This window comes from Oculina patagonica, chromosome 2 (genome assembly GCF_052425735.1).
Source record: "Oculina patagonica isolate OP01 chromosome 2, crgOcupat, whole genome shotgun sequence".
In the NCBI taxonomy this organism is placed as follows: Eukaryota; Metazoa; Cnidaria; class Anthozoa; order Scleractinia; family Oculinidae; genus Oculina; species Oculina patagonica.
Window position 1 is genome coordinate 7277075 of NC_135759.1, and position 19349 is coordinate 7296423.

Sequence of the window (19349 nt, forward strand, 5' to 3'; positions counted from 1 at the left end):
TTGAAATTATGTTAGAAACAAACCTGTTATTTCCGTTCCTGTTGGCGTGCGCTCGCTAGCTTATTTACCAGCCAATGTCGTGCGTAAGTCACATGACCTAATTAAAGGAGTCCTTGTGACGTAAAATAAATAAAATGAAAGTTCCACTCGAACAACCTTTGCCTATAAACTTAAGAAAAAAGATTTCCTGTTTTTATATTCATGTCCATATATCTTTAAAAATTATTTATATGTGTCAGTAACTACCCGACTTGTGAAATATCCTAATCGTCACAAAATGTGCTTCGAGCGGGAAAACTAGCGTTGGCGTTACCTGTCACATCCCGGATTTATGTTGCAGACGTATGGAATATTTTAAAGGATTAAATAGCCTTAATTGAAAAGCTCTTAATAAAGACCACACAGGGGGTCCTATTTTTCGTCTGTCATTGTATGCATGATGATCAGTAAAGTAAAGCCCCTCTGTGCATGACTTATGTTCGTGTATAACATCTCGGTACGTGAGATAGTATAAACTGATAAAACAATCAGTTTAGAATAAGGATTTTTGTGATTTTGCTATGTTGCAAATAAAGAAGTTATTGAGAAATGATATTTTGTATTTTTGCTTCCGGCAATCGGTGGACACCCCTTTAGGCTGGATTAAATCATGAAAGAAAACCAAATCAATGCCATTTGCATCTTGAACGTGTCCCTGATAGCAAAAAGTCTCTTTACAACTTTGAATCTCATTCTATACACGGCTGCTGTTGTGCCGGCATCTCATTCTATGTGTGACTGATGCGTATCAAAAACTGATCATTTAGCAGCAATAGCACATCAGTATCACTATTCTTGTAATAGTCCATCAGCTAGAGGGGTTGTATGGCTCCGACTTAAGGGGAAAAAACGAAACTTGTCTAATATTAATCTTTGACTATTAAGTATGGAACGTGGCCCCAGAAGGAATCTTCAACTTCTGTAAGACTGGCCTGTTTAAAGGGAAACAAGGGTCTAGAAAAATTTTACCTTAAATGAAAGCCCATGTGTTTAGGACTTCAAAAATAGTTGTCGTTTGGTGAAGCGCCGCCTTGAATTTTAGCAAGAGGGCTTTGAAATCGTTCAAAATCACCGTTTTCGAACACCGACGGCCGCCATCTTGAATGACGTAGGCTATGACGTAGCATTAGTCAAAGCTGGTTTTGCAATGACCCAGATCTTCGGTGCAAAAGTAATATCTAATAAAGCCCAGAATATATTATGGTTCGCTGCTTGGATGCTGGCTGTAGCAACACATACAAAAAACTATGGGATGGGTCACTCTTCACAAGTTCCTGAGGGTGAAAAAATCGAAAAAGTGGCACGCCAAGACATATAAACGAGAGGGTAAATGCGGTAAATGACCGAAGCGCGGGAACTGTTTTCTCTAATCCGATCATTTTACACTACAAACAAAAAGAAAGCGAGCAAGATTTCCAGGTACGTAAATTGTTTACATGTAATTTATATTTTGCATCCTCATGAAAGGTAGTGTGCGGTATTCCGAGTATATAACATTTATTTTTAAGTGGATATGCTAAATTTGTTCCTGAAATCAGCGCGAATTTTTTGACCGTAAGTAGCGATGTAATTGTTATCGATTTGTTCACGAAAAAAGCCACAGCACACACAATCAGCCAGTGTTTTATTTTTCCATTACTAGTAATGGGCTCCTGCCCATGACTTTGAAACAACATGTTTTGTTTCTCCTCAGCTAGCTAAATCGGGCCGAAGTTGGGAACTTCAGGTATCGAAATTGACAATTTGAGTCGCCAACTCGCAACGTAATTGAAAACTCGTAACAAACTTCCAATTTCCCAAAAAATAACATATTTCTGGACACGTATTTATCTTGAAAAGACGTACACAAAAAAGGTCATTCCGGGTTTAGGATTCCGGGCTTTCTTATCCGGATTTCCGGCATTCCGGTTTTCCGGGTTTCCGGCATTCCGGGTTTTAGGACAACCTACACTACTCTAATTATATATCTGTCTGACCGAAATTCGATGAAGAAAAATCTCATTCAAGCTCTGTAGCCAATGTAGAAATGTGAGCAAAAATAAAACATCTGAGTTGCGGTGCGTGCAAATAATTATAATAGGCTTTGGAGACAACGCGAAGACTTAATTAAAATTCGCGATAAGCGAATGTTGTTCTACTTTTTTCAAGCAAGTTTTTCTTCTCATTTCCAACGCGGTAAACCTTTTACCATTTTTAGGATGAGTTAGTGGTGGCCTAAAATAGCAGCTACAAGTTGTAGGATTTCCGAGAAAATCCACCGCGACTTGCATTAATTTAATTAGTTTTTTGTCTCGCATCGCAGGCATTCGTCTAAAAAAATGTTTTACGTCGCGTAGAATTTATTGGTCATTTTACCACTGAAAGAAAAATTACAAAGTTTTACGTTTTTTCTCGAGTTGGTAGAATGAGTTGGAAATCTAAAATAGAAGCTACAAGTTGTAGGAATTCCGAGAAAATCCACCGAGACTTTGCATTAATTTAATAAGTTTTTTGTCTCGCATCGCAGGCATTCGTCTAAAAAATTGTTTTACGTCGCGCGTAGAATTTAGGGACCGGTCATTATTTATGTAGAGGGGGGGGGAGGGAAAAATATGTTGGAAAGATCAAAATTTTTGTAAGGCCCCCCTTCCAGGCCATGTAAGTAGCAAGTGACCCCCCCTTCTTTATTCAATATTTACGTGATGACCCCCCCCCCCCACCTCATATCTCCCTTTATATGCCTCAAGTAATTTATTATTAAATGCATGTTACATACAATCTTAATTGCACACTTGTTCTAATGCAAAAAGGCTGGATCAACACTTAGACCAAGGCTTCTTTGCTATGGATACTTGTCCAGCAATACGGCAAATTTTTGGATGAGTTATGTGTATAGTAAACATACCTCTATTATTAACTCCTTAACTTTGGAAAAGTGGTAGTTTTTACAAATTATGCTCTCATGGTGAACACATGTAATATCCATGCAAAATATAATTCCTTTCCAATGATTTTCCTAAAGTTGTAAAGGGATTACTTTGAATTCTTGTTGTCATAAATATCATGTTTTATTACTTCTTGGGCTATTGCAGTGATAATCATTTTGTAAACAGAAAATAATTTCATTCAAACCAGATATTAAAGCAGATTATAAAGGTCTGGTTTCTTTATTAACTAAAATTAATTTTAAGATTATAATGGAGTTTAGAGTGAAAACAGTATTTCTGTAAAATACAAATCACTAAAGTTGTACATAATAGTGGAGTTTAAACAAAAGAAAACAATAGAAATAGCATAAAATTGTACAATTTAGCATCTCACTGTTTCACATATGGTGTTTGCACTGTTCTATTTAACTGTTTTACCCACCTCAAGCTGCTTATCCCCCCCTAAACTTCTTTATAAAAAATTTTAGCCCCCCCTCTTGCCACTCTGAAATAGCCTTGACCCCCCTTCTTTTTTTTCCCTCCCCCCCTCTACATAAATAATGACCGGTCCCTTATTGGTGATTTTACCACTGAAAGTAAAATTGCAATGTTTTACTTTTTTCTCGAGTTGTCTCCTACAAATAAAAAAACAACAACAACAACTCACCATTTAAGTCGCATTTGTGAACTGACAAGTGGCTTGCTTTCTGGTTCCGTAATCTCTGTATTAAAATGTTTACCTTTGAGTAAAAGATCAAAAAGTTCGAAAGGTTCAATTTAAACCTTCGAGGACCAAGCGGTATTAAACCCAGAATGTCCATCTCCTGGTAACAAATACTTTCTGTTTTTATGGGCTAAACTTGGAAATTGTTGCAGCTACACCGGTCGCGATTGCCAAGATGAGATTGCGTAGGGCAGTCGCGTCGCATTCCACTATTACAGGTTGATCTTGAAGCCTCTTGATGAGTAGCCTGTTCCAGGCGTTCGGTTAGTTGGGAAGCGCGAAAAACGGCGAGCGAAAAAAAAAAAAGGGGAGGGGGGCGGGGAGGAGAGCGAGCGAGGGAACGCCTGTGAGCATTCATAACAAAAGGTCTTTCCGGCCACTTCTAGACCTCCGACAGGGCCCGGGTAACATAAGCGCAGACATTTGAAGCTTGTGGTTTTCATTTGTCAGTTTCAATCAGATTTCTGACAGATTTCCCGGTAAATATGATTTCTCAAGTTCTTCCACGTTGGGAAATGCATTTTATCGTCTGCGTTTAAATGTCTGTGCACTCGGAGTCTTCTGCAAGCGAATTCGCCGAACTGTCAGTCCGCCCTTCAACGTGTTGCAGGTTTTGTCAAAAAAATGTGAAGATGTCAAGTGGCGCTGGCTTCCAGTTTTGAAAAGACCATTCATCCACCAAAATGTGATTATGGAGAGGAAGTTTGCAGTTGTGGCTGGGTGACAGTTCTTATCATCATCATAGTCGCCTTCGTCACTAGCCAACTTTTCGTAACTTGTTTGTGACATCGAGCTGTAAAATTGAAACAAAACTGCAGATATATATATAAAGGTGACAAGCATGTTATTTATTCAATTGGCTGGGCAGAGCATTTCAGTAAGTGATCGTGCGAAGTAAAGGTCATGCCCTAAACACTTACAACTCTGAATGGATGATAAGAGTTGTAATATGGGCTCGTTATAAAATGTTAAAAAAGCATTCTTTAGAATTGTGTAATTGCAACTTTCCCGCAATGCGTGCAATATGTGGGTTAACCGTATGATTCTCGGAGCGTATCCAAATTAACATGTTTTCTAAAGCAAGCTCTGGATGTTTGACAGATAAAGGGGCTGAGGTTGATAACAAAACATCACGCTACTTGATTCATTTAATATCAGTTGTATAAAATTATGTTTCGAAGCCTACTGTTTCGCAGGGTTTGAAGTCGGTCATTGTCAAAAGTTAAACCTAACAGTTTTCAAAGCTAAAAGGGTGGCACTCGGCGGACACATTTTCAAGATCAATCCACGTGTCAAGTATTAACTTCTATAAATTAACATATCAGCCCCACCTCAGGCTGGACTTAAAAACATTAGTGAAATGTTCGAAAGAAAGACACAGCCAATGCCTTCGACTGATATAATAATAATAATAATAATAATAACAGTTCTTAGCACGCACTTTACATACGTCTCAGTGCGTTTACATTTGAAATTTAAAAGTAAAAATATAAAAACCCGATTTAAATTACAATCAGATAAAAATACGCTAAGGATAACCTAATTTATTTACAATTGATAAAAAATAAAAATAAAAATGACAATAAAAACATGGCGGTCAATTCTTCGTAACACGAAACAGATACTTTTTAATCAATCACTACAAATAACTTTTAACAAACATATTCTCTTGAAAGTTAAATAGAACAATTCTAGTATGTTAAAATTTAACTTGCAATTGGCTCCGGGACTTGGGGGAATAAAATCACCCATTAACCTCGATGTTATATCTTTTGTTTTAACCGCCCAAACCTTGGAGCCATCTAGAATTTTGATATATATAGATTAAAATAAAAGCATACTTTATGAGTGAAAGGACTAGAACCTGAAAACCCCCCAAAAACGATGAAATAGCCCAAAAGGACAACAGGATTCAAGAAAGGTGAGTACATTTTCTTTATTCCATTGAAAAAAATTAAAATTTTATTTCGTCGAGCGCTTTTATTCCGCGTTATTTAAAACTCCATACAAAGTCTTATAGAGTGCTCAAATCTCCAACGGTCTAAAGTGTAACACAACACCGCGCGACTTCAAGCAGTCACGTCCCACTCGATGCGCTAAAAATAACTCACTCGTACGCTTACATAAATCATTCATACGCTCGCATAAATTATTCATATGATTTCATAAATCGCTTTTTCGATCGATTTCTCAAATCGTGAGTTTGTGACGCCTGTGATAGAACCAGTTCTATGCATGACTGCTGTTTTTAGATTCTCGGTCTATCCATGACTGCTATAAGTGTTTGGGAGACTGGTCTGAGGGATAGGGTGGAAAAAATCTATTGGTTTTCGATTAATATTTTCGCTTTATTATAAACTAAAAAATTATGCAATAAGGGTTGCCTTATCAGCTCTAGTAGAGGCTAAAATAAACATTATTTAGAATAGGGGGTGAAGCGTTTTTAACATAACTATTTTTTCATGTACGATTCCAAGGTTTAAGCTGGGATTGTACATTTCCAAATTCTTTCCATGTAATACTGTCCGGTATAACTGCGACGTTCCGGCATTGCTTGCAATCTATGTGTGTTAACCCTATGGTTCTCGGAGCGTATACAAATAAGCTATTTATAATTTTTTCTTTAACAAGTTTTGAATGTTTAACAGTTAAGTGGGCTGATCATGAGATTCATTAAATAACATCATGTTACTTGATTATGTCAATATAAGTTGCATGTATAAACCTATTTTTCGGAGGTACTGTTTCGCAAAGTATGAAGTTAGTCATAGTCCAAATTTAAACAGAACAGTTAAAAGCTTGATTGGTGGTACTCAGGTGACAATTCACGCTTCTATTAACCTCTTTACTAACACCCCTACAAACTGAAGATCTATTTAGTAAACAGGCCCTTCGAGAAATATATATATATATATATATATATATATATATATATATATATATATATATATATATATATATATATATATATATATATATATATATAACAGTGATTTTCTACTCAGTATCGTTTCATATGGGCTTTAATACAGGTCTGTTTCGTAGACCAACAAAGAGTTGATCCACTCATCAGTTAAATCAGTTATTACCGCTCCTTCATTGTTGAGCACTATTCTGGATTTATCAGTGTGAAACCCACCTGAAGTCATATATATATATATATATATATATATATATATATATATATATATATATATATATACACTCGTTTTCAAAAACGTTGACATTTCGAAAATATATATAACATATATATATGTATTGTATTCATGTCAAATATGACATAAAAACAATGGTTTCTATATATATCTTTTTTTAAATGTCAACGTTTATGAAAACGAGTGTGTTTTTATATATATATATATATATATATATATATATATATATATATATATATATATATATATATATATATATATATATATATATATATATATATATATATATATATGAAACACGAGTGTTATATCGAAATATCCAATATCTCGAAATTCAAGGTGTTTGGATAGCCAATGAAACACTGACTCGAGTGCTTGATATATCTTCTCAATCAAAACAAAACTTACGCAGTAAACGGAGAATTAAAATGGTAAATATCTATGCTAATTAAGAAAGGGTTTCCAAACTTTTTTCACGGTTATGATTTTCTTTGTTTTAACTTTATGACTCATTAATGACTTTGAGAAGTATAGCTAAACTTCTTAGACCTACTGATTTCAATTTCTGCCCGGTTTTCTGGTTCTTTATTCCCATGCATAATAAATTTAATTATTATACAACAAGTTCTTTTTCAAAAAATGACTCTGAACTCTAAAAACGGTTTCACGCCGTTAGAAAGCTCTGCTTGACTACAAATATATCTAGAAATGTCTGTATCCGTTTCACGACACGGGTCAATTCTTCTCCGCTGAGTAGAGTACCGAAAGTTAATTCAGTGGATAAATTGAGATCTAAAAATATTTTATGGTATTATAGTGGAAACTGGCAAGTTCTGCACTTCGTTTTCGTGTCTTTTAAAGACGGCTAAAAATATAGTTCCAATATATAACAATACCTTATTAAATATTCACATTTTCTTTTCATGGGTCACGGTGTAATAAATTCATACATAACTTTTAACAAGAATCTAGTTTAAAATAAATGGAATATTTTGCTTCCCGAAAGTAGGGTTGGGGAACAAAATATCTCGTCTGATTAGCTCATACCAGAGTTATCGGCCTGTCGTTGCTCCAATATGGGCCCACGGTGTGTCAGGTGGTAGCTTACCAGAGTTAAAAACAACTTTAGGCCTGGTTCAGACGCCGATCTTTTCATGAGCCGAACTTAATTCCTTGAATTAAGTACATGAAAAGATCGGCGTCTGAATCAAATTAGAACGGCTATTTCAATTTGGAACGGTCACCCGTTCTTCCCGCCTGGCTTGGCCGAGAATTTCGCCTGTAGAACACCTTTGGAACGGCTTTGATTCAGACGCCGTACTTTTCATGTGCCGATCCTAATTCATAAATTATTATAATGTAGTTTGATAACTTTGACTGGTTTTATTGGAACTGTATTAGGAACGGCCTCAGAACGGCCAAAAAGTACGGCGTCTGAATCAAGAGGCGTACTTTTGTCAATTTGGATCGGTCTAAATTCGAATTGAGTTCGGCTCAAAAAAAGTACGGTGTCTGAATCGAGTCACGCTGAACCGGGCCTTGGACTTCTAAACACATCATTTCGGTCTCTAGAGGTTTCGGCATTAGCGATAACTAAGAAAAATCTGGCATACGAGAGATAGTCGCAAAGAAAAGCTCCACTGTTTTTGTGACATGCAGTGGGCTTAAAGATCTATATGTTTATCTTGGATTACAAATCTTTCCATTTACCTTAAAGAGGCACTATGAGCCACCTTCACGAAGTTTGAATTTCTGAACATAAGTCTATTAGTGGAAAAATACCATTTATATGCCTAAATAATACTGTCACAATTTAAGCATACAAACAGGGCAATGAGTAGAAATCAGCAAGGAATAATCTCCGAACAATACAATAATAATTTTGTTCTATGCATGACTGCATATATAGAACCAGTTCCATGTATGACTGCTGTTGCGAGAGTCTCGATCTACATGTATTAGTATACATGACTGCTTTCATGCATGAGAGCCCCGCCTGAGGTATTGTATGAAAAAATCTACCTTATTCTCACTAAATTTCGCGTGTACTTAATTTCGCGAAAATTCAAGAGCCATATTTCGCGAGTACTTAATTTCGCGATTTTGAGAGGAAGGTGCAATTGGAGTGTATTAAATTTCGCGATTTTTATCTATTCTCCAATATGAAGCTTTGACCTCAAAACTGTAACAACATAATTAATATGAAAGTCATCGTAAACAAAACAATACACACAGAATAAAACATAAGGTATTCAACAGTCTTAATCCCTAATAGGTTCCTCTACGACTGCAAGAACGAGATTTTGAGGAACTTGGCGGCAGAGAACAGTTCAAACAGTGCGACTGATAGAGTGGGAGATAACTAAATGGACAAAATTAAACAAAAAACACTAAACATGAAGCTCAGACATGTTAGAACAACCATGATAAAACACATCGAGGCTCACTTTTTTTTAAATTATCAGTACGATATTAAATTTCGCGACTTTAAACTTTTTTTAAATTATCAGTACGATATTAAATTTCGCGACTTTAAACTTCGCGTGTCCTATATTTCGCGAGTATTAAATTTCGCGATTTTTTTAAAATCGCGAAAAGCGCGAAATTTAGTACTCGCGAAATTAAGTGAAAATAAGGTAATGGGTTTCAACTATTTTGTTTTTGCCTTTTTGCTTCGTTTTAAAGTAAGAAATTATTGATATTGATACATGTCCGCACGAGTTTTAGCATTTTTCTGTTGCTGAATAAGCGTAAGAGCACACGTTTCCAAGGTAAATTCGTATAAATGTCAAAAGCCCATAGGGCTAGATCGAATCACCGAGAAACAAGTAGGACAGTTTTCCTCAGGTTAAAAGGCACGGCACGGCACAATTAAACCCTTACAAAAGCAGTCACCCGAGTAACACAAAAATCAGAGGCTTGTGTTCCATCTTAAACTGAGAAAGCCTAAAGACAAGTTAAATCAAGATCTATCGACGGGAGTCGTTTAAAAATTAACTGCAAGGCTGAGAAAGAATCGGACAGACTTATAAAATATAAAAAATTTTGGGGAAAAAATTAGTGTGCTAAAAGTGAACTTGTAACTCCTTGTACGATAAGTCAATTATGCTGATGTAAAAGTAACTCAATTCTGTCACCAGAATGCAGCAGTCAGTTTATTTTCTAATGAAAATAAAAACCTAATCCCTCCCTAACACGTAAAATAACACCAGCGTATGTAACTAGAGGCACGACATTTATGGAAACAGGTTTAATATAGAAGTTTATTAAATGAAAAGTGCTGTACTTATTATTATAATTACTGCGTTGTACTTAAGACAGGTTCCGCTCATCGGTACGCACAAAGTGCGACGACTGATACCGAATATGCGCGAAGCCCAAAGCCCATGGAATAATTAAAATTAGCAAAATTACCATACTTTAAAAGAAACAATTATGTCCAAGAATTCGGCGCTGAAAAAAATTTCATGTGAAAATTAGGTGTATTGTAGATTGTCAAATCTGACACCATTTTTTTAAACAAGCTTTAGAAGGAAAGACCGAAGACTTCGAATTCTAGAATGAAAAATTTTGCGCCTTTAAAAGCTAATAACTCTCAATGAAACTTAAACTTAACAAATACGAGTCAGATATGCAAAAGAGTTTTTGACTAATCACTGAGTGGTAAACTCGAGTTTTTTTGTGTTCTTCTTTTACTTACAAAATGGGAAAAAATGCAGACGATTCGTTTCTACTTATTGTAACTTTAACATCAGTTTCATTAAAAGACAAAGACAAAATTAATAACTAGATTTCCTAGTTTTTACATAATTGTTCTGTTGTAGGTATAATGTCTAGATTAGCCCTTTTACCATATCCACAACAAACTGCGCGTTTAAAATGCCACCATGCATGTCCATGTGGATTCAGCCTTATGGTCACTCCAGGTCCAATAGAATCGAATGAGTTCCCCCCACATTGGCAAATTAAAATGAAGATTTTTAGCCCTGGCGATATACTGCCACCACGTAGATTAAGCCTTATTTTCACTCCCAAACTGCGCGTTTGTTATGGATTATGCCACCAGGTGGATTCAGCCTAGTGGCCACTCGAGCTCCAAAAGAATGAAATGAGTTCCTTCACATAGGGAACTTTAGAGGCTGTGTCTCTAATACCGATTTGGTTGATCTGGCTAAAAAGATAGATTTCACTCATTCCTTGTGTGTTACAAGGCTTTCATAAACTTATACTACTCCCACATTTCGCTTGATCGGATTATTTTATTTTGTCAAGTTTTTAAGGATTTTTGGTTCACCCGATCGAGCGCTTATATCGACCACTGCCAAGAGTCGAATTTGCCACAGCCTAATAAATTATTAGAAAGTAACCAACAACTTCTGTACCAAAAAAACACCACAAGCAGTTAGTTATACTCTGTTCTTTTAATTCATCACACCGACGGTTATGAACACTGAGCTTGAATTAAGCCATCACAATACAATATTATTCAATAACGTTACACGAGACACATTGAGCCTACGTTTCATTGTACCTTACACACTCAAAATAAAAGCGCTACATTGCATCAGTTACCACAAGCGTATTATTATGAAAGGATCCCTTTGTTTCATAAAGTTATCTTAGCGGCAAAAAAGTTTAAGGCCGGCACGGAGTCCTGTTTTTATTTTCACAAGTGCGACAGACAGCGGCCTAATTACAATATGTACCTACATACCATTAAGCTTTTGACTTGCAATCTTTGCACATTAAGTCTAAGCAAAGCGCGTTTGTTTGTTTATCTTAGGCAAGTGAACTGTCGTGGATAAAGCATTAAGGTCCAATCAAATATGACCCTCTGATTTAGCAGCCTTTACCTGTCGCTGCTTTCGGAGAGTAACATATTACATCACATCAAAACAGACTGCACTGTGGAACCTATATATTACAGACGCCTCTACATTTCAGGCAATTTTACTTAGTTCCAGAGAGACCAAAATCATATAATTCTACCTCTGCGACGTAGACACCTCCATTTTGTCGACACGTTTTCCCTCCCTTTAGTGCAAGTTTTTAGAAGTTTGATTTCGTTCAGAACACTGTTCGTCTTTCGAAAACTCGCTACTTTATTTTCGGTGTTTGTTACATCCGGGGGAGGGAGGGTCTTTACGGTATCCTATTATAGTAACACAAATGGGGATTTGTTGAGCACACAATTTCATATTGTATTTCATAAATACCAACTTCTCCGACAAAATCTTCTTCATTTTTAAAGACATCATTGTTTTTGTCAGTGTACAGTAAGGGTCTGCAATCAATGTAATTGTTGGAATTGATGTAGTTTTTAACCTTTCTAAGGTATTGGTTTGACATACTATTAAGTATCCAGTCATTAACTGTCTTTTTTCATATATTATATATTACGTATTTCATTCTATAATGAGGACTCAGTATGCTGAGTGCCATTCTTTATCGTCACATTAGTCGTCTCCTTTTCATCTTCTGTTAGGAGTGAAAACATAAGAAAAACATTTTTATTATAATTCAGCTAGTATAGAAGTAAGCAAGGAAATGATTGCTCGATCGATCGATCTCTCTCTTCCCCAATCTGTCCGTCCATCCGTCTGTCGACCCCCCCCCCCTTTCCTACGACGATCGGAATCCCACTCCCCTCCCTCCCCCTCCCTCCCTCCCTCCCTCCCTCCCTCCCTCCCTCCCTCCTTCCCTCCTTTCATTTCCCCCTCCCTCAGTAAGGCAAAACAAATGTTAGATTAACAGCGTGGATCTGGGACGTAAGATTGCTCCTTGCACATAAGTGCTAAACTACTATAACAGCTTGTTTTAGTTGCACCATATGTAGTCCTAAGAACCTTCTGAACTTTTAATACGCTTAAAAAAATGTAGTTGGAGTTCAGGAGGTTCCTTAGACTTACAAAGGTTAAAACTATTGATACACCACAAACACTTTCATTTTCCCGACTGAATCACTTTTTCTTTATTGTCATGTTCTTTTCCTTCAAGGTTTTCGAAAAAAAAATTCAGTTAACTGGCAATTTTAATAATGGGAGATGCAATTATGTTATCTTGGCTTTTGCAATTGCGCTTATTTCCCCAAACATTTTGGGGTTGACCTCGGTATAAGAACTTGTGAAATTTTCTTTGTTTTCAAGCTATTGTCTCCATGCCTTGCATTTATCTGAGGTTTTTGGCTGACTTGGTCATTTTTTGTTTTACGACGCTATTGAATTTCACAACGTTCTTACACTGACGATGAGCTTTGTTCAGTGAAAGCTGAAGAGAATATAGCTTTCTAAATTTCTCACACGTGTACGTACCCGAAATCTAATAAATGTTAACTCTGGAGTTTCTTTCCATGATAGGTGTCGTATTCGGATTGGATGCTGGTGTCGCTCTTGTCCTAGAACCTGCTTGTTTTTTGACAAACAATTTCCGAACAGCCTCTTGAACCTAATTACAAAGAAAATATGTCATTAATTGTTGTTTATATTTCGCGCTTAGTTTGGACAAGCCTTGGTTCATTTTGAAATTATAGGTTGACAGTTATTCTTAAGAGTATTAAATGAAGTAGATACATTTAAATTAATTCACAGTGGAGGATCCAGGATGGCGGCTACTTCAATATTAAAGACGTCATGATACGTAGTTATTGTTGCTAATAATAATCACACACAAAAATCTTAAAAGACACGTTTTGTTTAGGGTTTGTGGTTTTTCATTCACTCATATTGGAAATATTCATGAAATACTATTTCTGCCAATAAAATCAAACAAATGACGTTTAAAATGACGTTGTATTTTGAAATGACGACAACAAAGCCCTTCACAGAATTGCTGTGTGAATTTGGTGACCACAGCTTCAACGGTTTTTGAGTCACAAAGGGAGGCTTTTGAAGCCGACACATAAAGTTCAAAAAGGCTCGGTGCGAAAAGGGATTAAACGCGTTTTCGATTGCAATTATAGAAAAACTGACTTCCTGTACATTTTTACCTGATCATCAAGAACACAGTGAAAGATGAAAAACACGATTCCCTGTAAAGATGAAAAAAAAAAAAAACAACAACAGAATTTGCGATATAGTTAAGTTAATGATTACATCAATGGCATCGATTTCCTGATTTCCTTGTTTATATTTAACAATTATTCGCCGAAGGCGAAGTGATTATTGTTGAATAATCCCCGAGACGAAGTCTAGGGGATTATTCAACAATAATCACTGAGCCTGAGGCGAATAATTGTTTAAGTATAATTTTCAGAGGTAAATATCAAAAACTGCAAAATAACAATAAAAAAACACGAAAACAACAAACGCAAGTGCTCTCTTGCATACGTGTAAACCAGTTTAATTCATCGGGTGAAATCGTAATTTATGTACTCTCAAGTTTTATCAATAAAACGGAACAAAACAAACACTACCAAAAAAATAGATATCTGGTACCTTTGTTTAATCGTTGGTGACTGCTGAGTAATTGTGTGAATCCTCTCGAAATTACTAGCTCCAGTGAGAAGAGAACTAAACAATGTTTTGCCAGTCGATCTGACTGAGTACATGGCCGCTAGCGATCTCCAAAACCACCATGTTTACGATCAATTCTAACGCCTTGAAAACCATCTCTTGAAAATATTTCGGTCCAAAAGCCTTGGTAGTCACTTTGCAAAATTCCCAATGTATTTCTTTTAAATAAGAGAAATTTTCATTCAGCAAATGCCGCCATGTTCACTGGCCTGGATGACAAACGTGTCATGGCTTAGTAGCCAAACCTTGAGATGCCATATTCACCGCCTAGCGCGGTGAATATTGCGCCATAGTCCGAGCTTCTCGACCAATCAGAATTGAATTCACCTCTGGAAATTATACTAAAGTTATATATTGTTTTCAGGTATCTCGAGTTTATTGAAACATATACTATACTTTCATGACTACATTACCAAGTACGCGTTTAAATTTTGATGAAACGAGCCAACATTTGCAATTCCCTTTCAACTCTTATTTACTGTCTTTTTGTAATTGAGTTTTAATGAGTTTAGAATAAATTTTTATTAATTCAATTTTCTCTTAAATTGTCATTTCTTCAACGAGGAAGTGACAACTATACTGCAACCTTTATATTTGTACAGGCATAATAGAATTCGTTATCAGAATGTGGATTTCTCCCTTACTTATATGTGCTTAGATGACCCTACATCGATACATTAACTTACTTACATTACCCTACGGCGAAAAGTATTTTTAGTCGGATTTATTAATCGGCTTAAAGATATGAGTGGAATGTATCCAAATTACCAGGAATCTATATATTTTGATCAACCTACAAACCTGTGTAGAGTTTAGCAAAATAAACATATATCCCACAGCAATATGAAACTCGATGAAAAATCCCACCAACCACGTGACACCCAGCAAGGGAAGAAGGGCGACAATGCTTTTCAGGCCTTTCCTAAAAAGTGTAAAGATATAAGAGGCCGTCTTACTACTATATAAAAATCATTGATTAAAATTAAACAATTACATTTAAACCATTATTATCATCTTGGGTCATTTGTGAACTACGAAAACTTACAGGAGCAACAAAAAGGCTTCATCTTTATACATTAAAACCATCGTATACGGTATAGAAAGAAGTTCGAAATACAAAACAAAAAACAATTATACGCCACATATTCCTTATAAATTTATGGTGAAATTTCTTAAAAGTTGAATATCAATATGTTTTATGTTAAGTATGTCCTGTCACATTATGGAGCAGTAGATCAAGCTTGATAAAAGAACAAGAACAATTATGACTTTATTATCTCCGTGCTGCTTCAGATAATAGTAAAATTTATTTATAAACCTGACAACCTTCCTTACTTCGTGATTTTCACGTGATCTTTACCGTACTTGGAAGATATTTTTCCGAAGATAACACGAAGAAGAATCGTAAACAACACCATATTTGCCTGCGAAGAAAAGATGGAAATATTATGAGCCCGTCGCAAAATACGACACGCAACGGAGTTTTTTGAAAAACTTCGAGGTTTTTGAAATGTGTTGAAGCACACTCTTGATTCACGGTTCTGTTTTCCCTTATCTTAGCTAGATGAATTTGAGTTTGAGAAAGGCAGGTTACAAACTGTTCAGGCCACATACCACAAGTATAACTAAGATGGGTCCTTTGTAAATCCACAAACTTCCGTTAATCCAGCATCTATCAAAGAGCAATAACACCAGTTACTAGGACCTTCAATAACACTATTTGTTGCATATCACTGTAATTACGCATCATATCTATAAACATTTCTTTTGTCCTTTGATTTTTTACTCCACTAGCATTTTGAGGGGTACCATCAAAGGCATAAATGTATAAAAGGAGAGCAAAGGTTTCAAGGTCTAGCTCTTTGTTTTGGTTATGAAGGAACAAAAAAGTCAGTCATACCTGTTTCGCTGTACTTCAGCCTTGAGTTTTAATGAACCACATGTGATGTCTTTGTACTGAGTTTTTCCCATATCAAACGTAGAGGGTTTTATAGCTGCTATTAAACCCACTATGACCGTTGGAATTCCTACGGAAAGATGAACGCAAAAAGAGGGGGAGTCTGCCAATATTCTTTGCAACCTTGGTAGCTAAAACACGTTTTTACGTTTGGCACACGAGTTTCAATGACAAAACGGACATGAATACACAATACATTCATTCCTCCCCGTCGTTTTGATTAGGACTTTGATATATGGATTCGAAGATATGGCCAAAATGTGCAAATACATGAATGGAACGGTCACAATCGTTTTAAAACGCTTACTCTTTTCTAAGTAATTAATATTTAGCTTGCCATTTTGGTTTATTAGTCTTTTAACAAAAACTTATATTACCGTATTTCCAGGTTCGTTTTAAGCGTAACAAAACTGATCAAACGACACACGTATTCCAAACGGATGACAGGTACACGTGAAATGTTTTACCTCGCGAGCCATGAACTTTACTTCGTACCTGTCCTATTTTCGATAAGCTTTTAAATGATATGTTTCAATGGTTCCAACAGTTATTTAGGATATTTTCACAGGATTGCGCATTAGCAGTCAGGAAAACGTAGTTTTACTGTTATTTGAAGAACTGAATTTATTTATTTTTTTTCATTGCGGGAGTGTTGTCGCTGTCTGGTACGCGAAGTAGAGATACACTCTAAAGTAGCAACAATTCGATATATACTTACCCCATCCTATCGCTACGTATGTCACATATTGCTTCTTCACCGAGAAAACTTTTACCAACTTGATGTAGAGATTTATTCCTTCCACAAGCATCCACGTGAACAACGCCGTTTGGAAGAAAAACTGAATGACTGTCACAGCAGAGCAGAGGGCCTAAAAACCCAATACGAGCAAGTCAACAAAGAAGAACTGATGTACACTAGTAAACAAAATAACTTAAAGTAGGATTAATGCTCTTTATTTTTAGACATAAGAGCTCACGTTTCCTATCAGAGGATCAAGGACCGTTTTTGAAAATCTTAGCATTGCATTGAAACGCAGGTACATAAATTTGTTATGCCAACATGGCGCGATCAGCTGTTAAACAACGTTGAGATGCTACCAAAAAATACAGGTTAAGCATGACCTTGGAAATTCCCCGATTGTTTGTAGACAGGATTACACGGTTTTCTAACCTTATAATGCCGGGGCAAAATAGAACATTTATTTTATTCTTCAGTCAGTAGTGAAATTTTGACATTCGCATGGCCTTATTCTAAAAAAAAAAAAAATCAATATGCCTTACCTCTTTGACCAATATATTTGTATGCTCTTTCATTAAATACTGATCTGGACAAGCCTTATTAAAATTACTAACAGGTTATTTGCTCACACACAAAAAATACAACTTTTGTACTCACCACATTATTCTGTCTTGAACCAAACAACTTTTTGTCCAGAACAAATACAAGATTTCCAAGACCAAGAGACAAGAGAAGACTCTTGTGTATGAACAGTCTCTCTGACCTTTTAAGCCTGTAGATGAAATCAAACACATTTAATTTTGACCTTGTCACTCGATTTTATATTACAGGATGTGAGAATAATTATATAATTATAAGGCAAAGTAAAGTTTTTGCTGTGTGCTTTGCTATGTGTTTTGCTGGAAAGATTTTGTCACTTTTTTTTTACCTCAATGCAGTCAGTAGTATGAGAGCCAGAATAACAGCTGATGTAGAAATACATATCAACACAAGCTCCATGTTGCTTTGGATTTCCTCGTGCTTTAGAGATTCCTTTGACACGTCCTGGTTGAAAACGATAACACCCTTTTCCTAAAATATAGAGAAGAAAAAGTACGTTGAAATAAAGTATAAAACTAAAATTAATTTATCATATATAATTTAACATAGTAAGAGCTATCACAAACCGTTCTGAAAATTTATGGCAAACATCACCAACGAAAGCACGCTACAAACAATAATAATAATGATCGAAAAACATTTTACTTAATATAAAATCGAAAATCTAACAAACAAAATGGTAGGCAAAAAATTTAGCAAGACTGGAACTATCAAAAAGAAATTTTAATGCAAAGTCATAACAAGGACAAAAATGCTCACTATCAAGAAAGGGTGAATAACGAGGAATAAAAACAAATTTACTTCAAATCTCACCAAAAATCATGTAAATAGCTAAACACATTTTCCTTTTATGAGAATGTTTTTTTCGAAAACGATTTCAGATAAAGATTAAGTTTTGAAATCATCCTACCTTATCAAACTTCACACTCGTGCAGTTATTCGCCCTCAGTGCGTCCTTTATTTGTTGATTGGTCAGCTCGTTGGTCTTCAAAATAATTATATATGACAACAGATAAGAAACATAATATTTAGTCGTCAGTTTACTTCACACATAGCAACATCTGATAAATATATTGGCGGTACAAGTTTGGGTAATCATGTAAACGATAGCATTGGTATTTTTGAAGGTGGACTCTCTACATTTAGCCTTTGTCCGAGGCCTCCTTGCGAGCACTGGAAAAGTACCGGCTTAAAACCGTGAATCACATTTTAGGATAGATTATTGTTAAATCTTCTTAGCACATTGGTTAAGGAGACATTATTAAGATGGTTTCCGCCCAACATTCGAGCAATACAGGCAAAAAATAAAGTTACCAAAAAGACCTCTTATCATGGCAACAGTTTTAGTACAGCTAACAAAAACCTGCCAAAAATTTAGCACTCAAGCTGACCCCGCGAGAGAAAAATGGATTTGAAGTTGTCTTTATTTCAGTTAAAACGGACGTTTCGCGCCAGTTCAAAACAAAATGGCGCGTGTTTTATACATTTTTTCGAGGTTTGACTTTAATTTTCTCGAGAATGCTTTAGAATTTAATTGCGGGGTCACTAAGACAAATGAATTTCGATGAGAACTTTTAAATAGTATACAAAATGTTGCCGTGCAATGAGTAGATTTTTGGTACTTAATTTTCGCACTCATTGCTCGAACTTTCAGCGGAAACCATCTTAACACTGATATTGTAAATTTTATCTGGCCTCTCATTTTACGTGAATTAGCC

The 19349-nt window shown here is 35.8% G+C and overlaps 2 protein-coding genes across 5 annotated transcripts in view; both read right to left on the minus strand.

The window, feature by feature from the left end:
* LOC144642759 (NLR family CARD domain-containing protein 4-like) overlaps nt 1-80 on the minus strand; it is a 29991-nt gene extending 29911 nt beyond the window's left edge. For all 3 annotated transcript variants that reach the window (XR_013568781.1, XM_078501816.1, XM_078501817.1), the window contains exon 1: nt 24-80. The gene's annotated coding sequence lies outside the window, so the exon portion shown is untranslated. The remainder of the gene's footprint in view (nt 1-23) is intronic.
* Nucleotides 81-11235: 11155 nt separating this feature from the next.
* The window catches only part of LOC144642763 (uncharacterized), a 37123-nt gene continuing 29009 nt past the window's right edge, over nt 11236-19349 (minus strand). For both annotated transcript variants that reach the window (XM_078501823.1, XM_078501822.1), the window contains 11 exons: nt 18542-18616; nt 17960-18102; nt 17689-17803; nt 17011-17161; nt 16236-16362; nt 15950-16007; nt 15671-15759; nt 15137-15257; nt 13810-13851; nt 13136-13268; nt 11236-12302 (listed from right to left, as the gene is read on the minus strand). In XM_078501823.1, coding sequence (XP_078357949.1) covers nt 13143-13268; nt 13810-13851; nt 15137-15257; nt 15671-15759; nt 15950-16007; nt 16236-16362; nt 17011-17161; nt 17689-17803; nt 17960-18102; nt 18542-18616 — 1047 coding nt within the window. In that variant the 3' untranslated portion in view covers nt 11236-12302; nt 13136-13142. The remainder of the gene's footprint in view (nt 12303-13135; nt 13269-13809; nt 13852-15136; nt 15258-15670; nt 15760-15949; nt 16008-16235; nt 16363-17010; nt 17162-17688; nt 17804-17959; nt 18103-18541; nt 18617-19349) is intronic.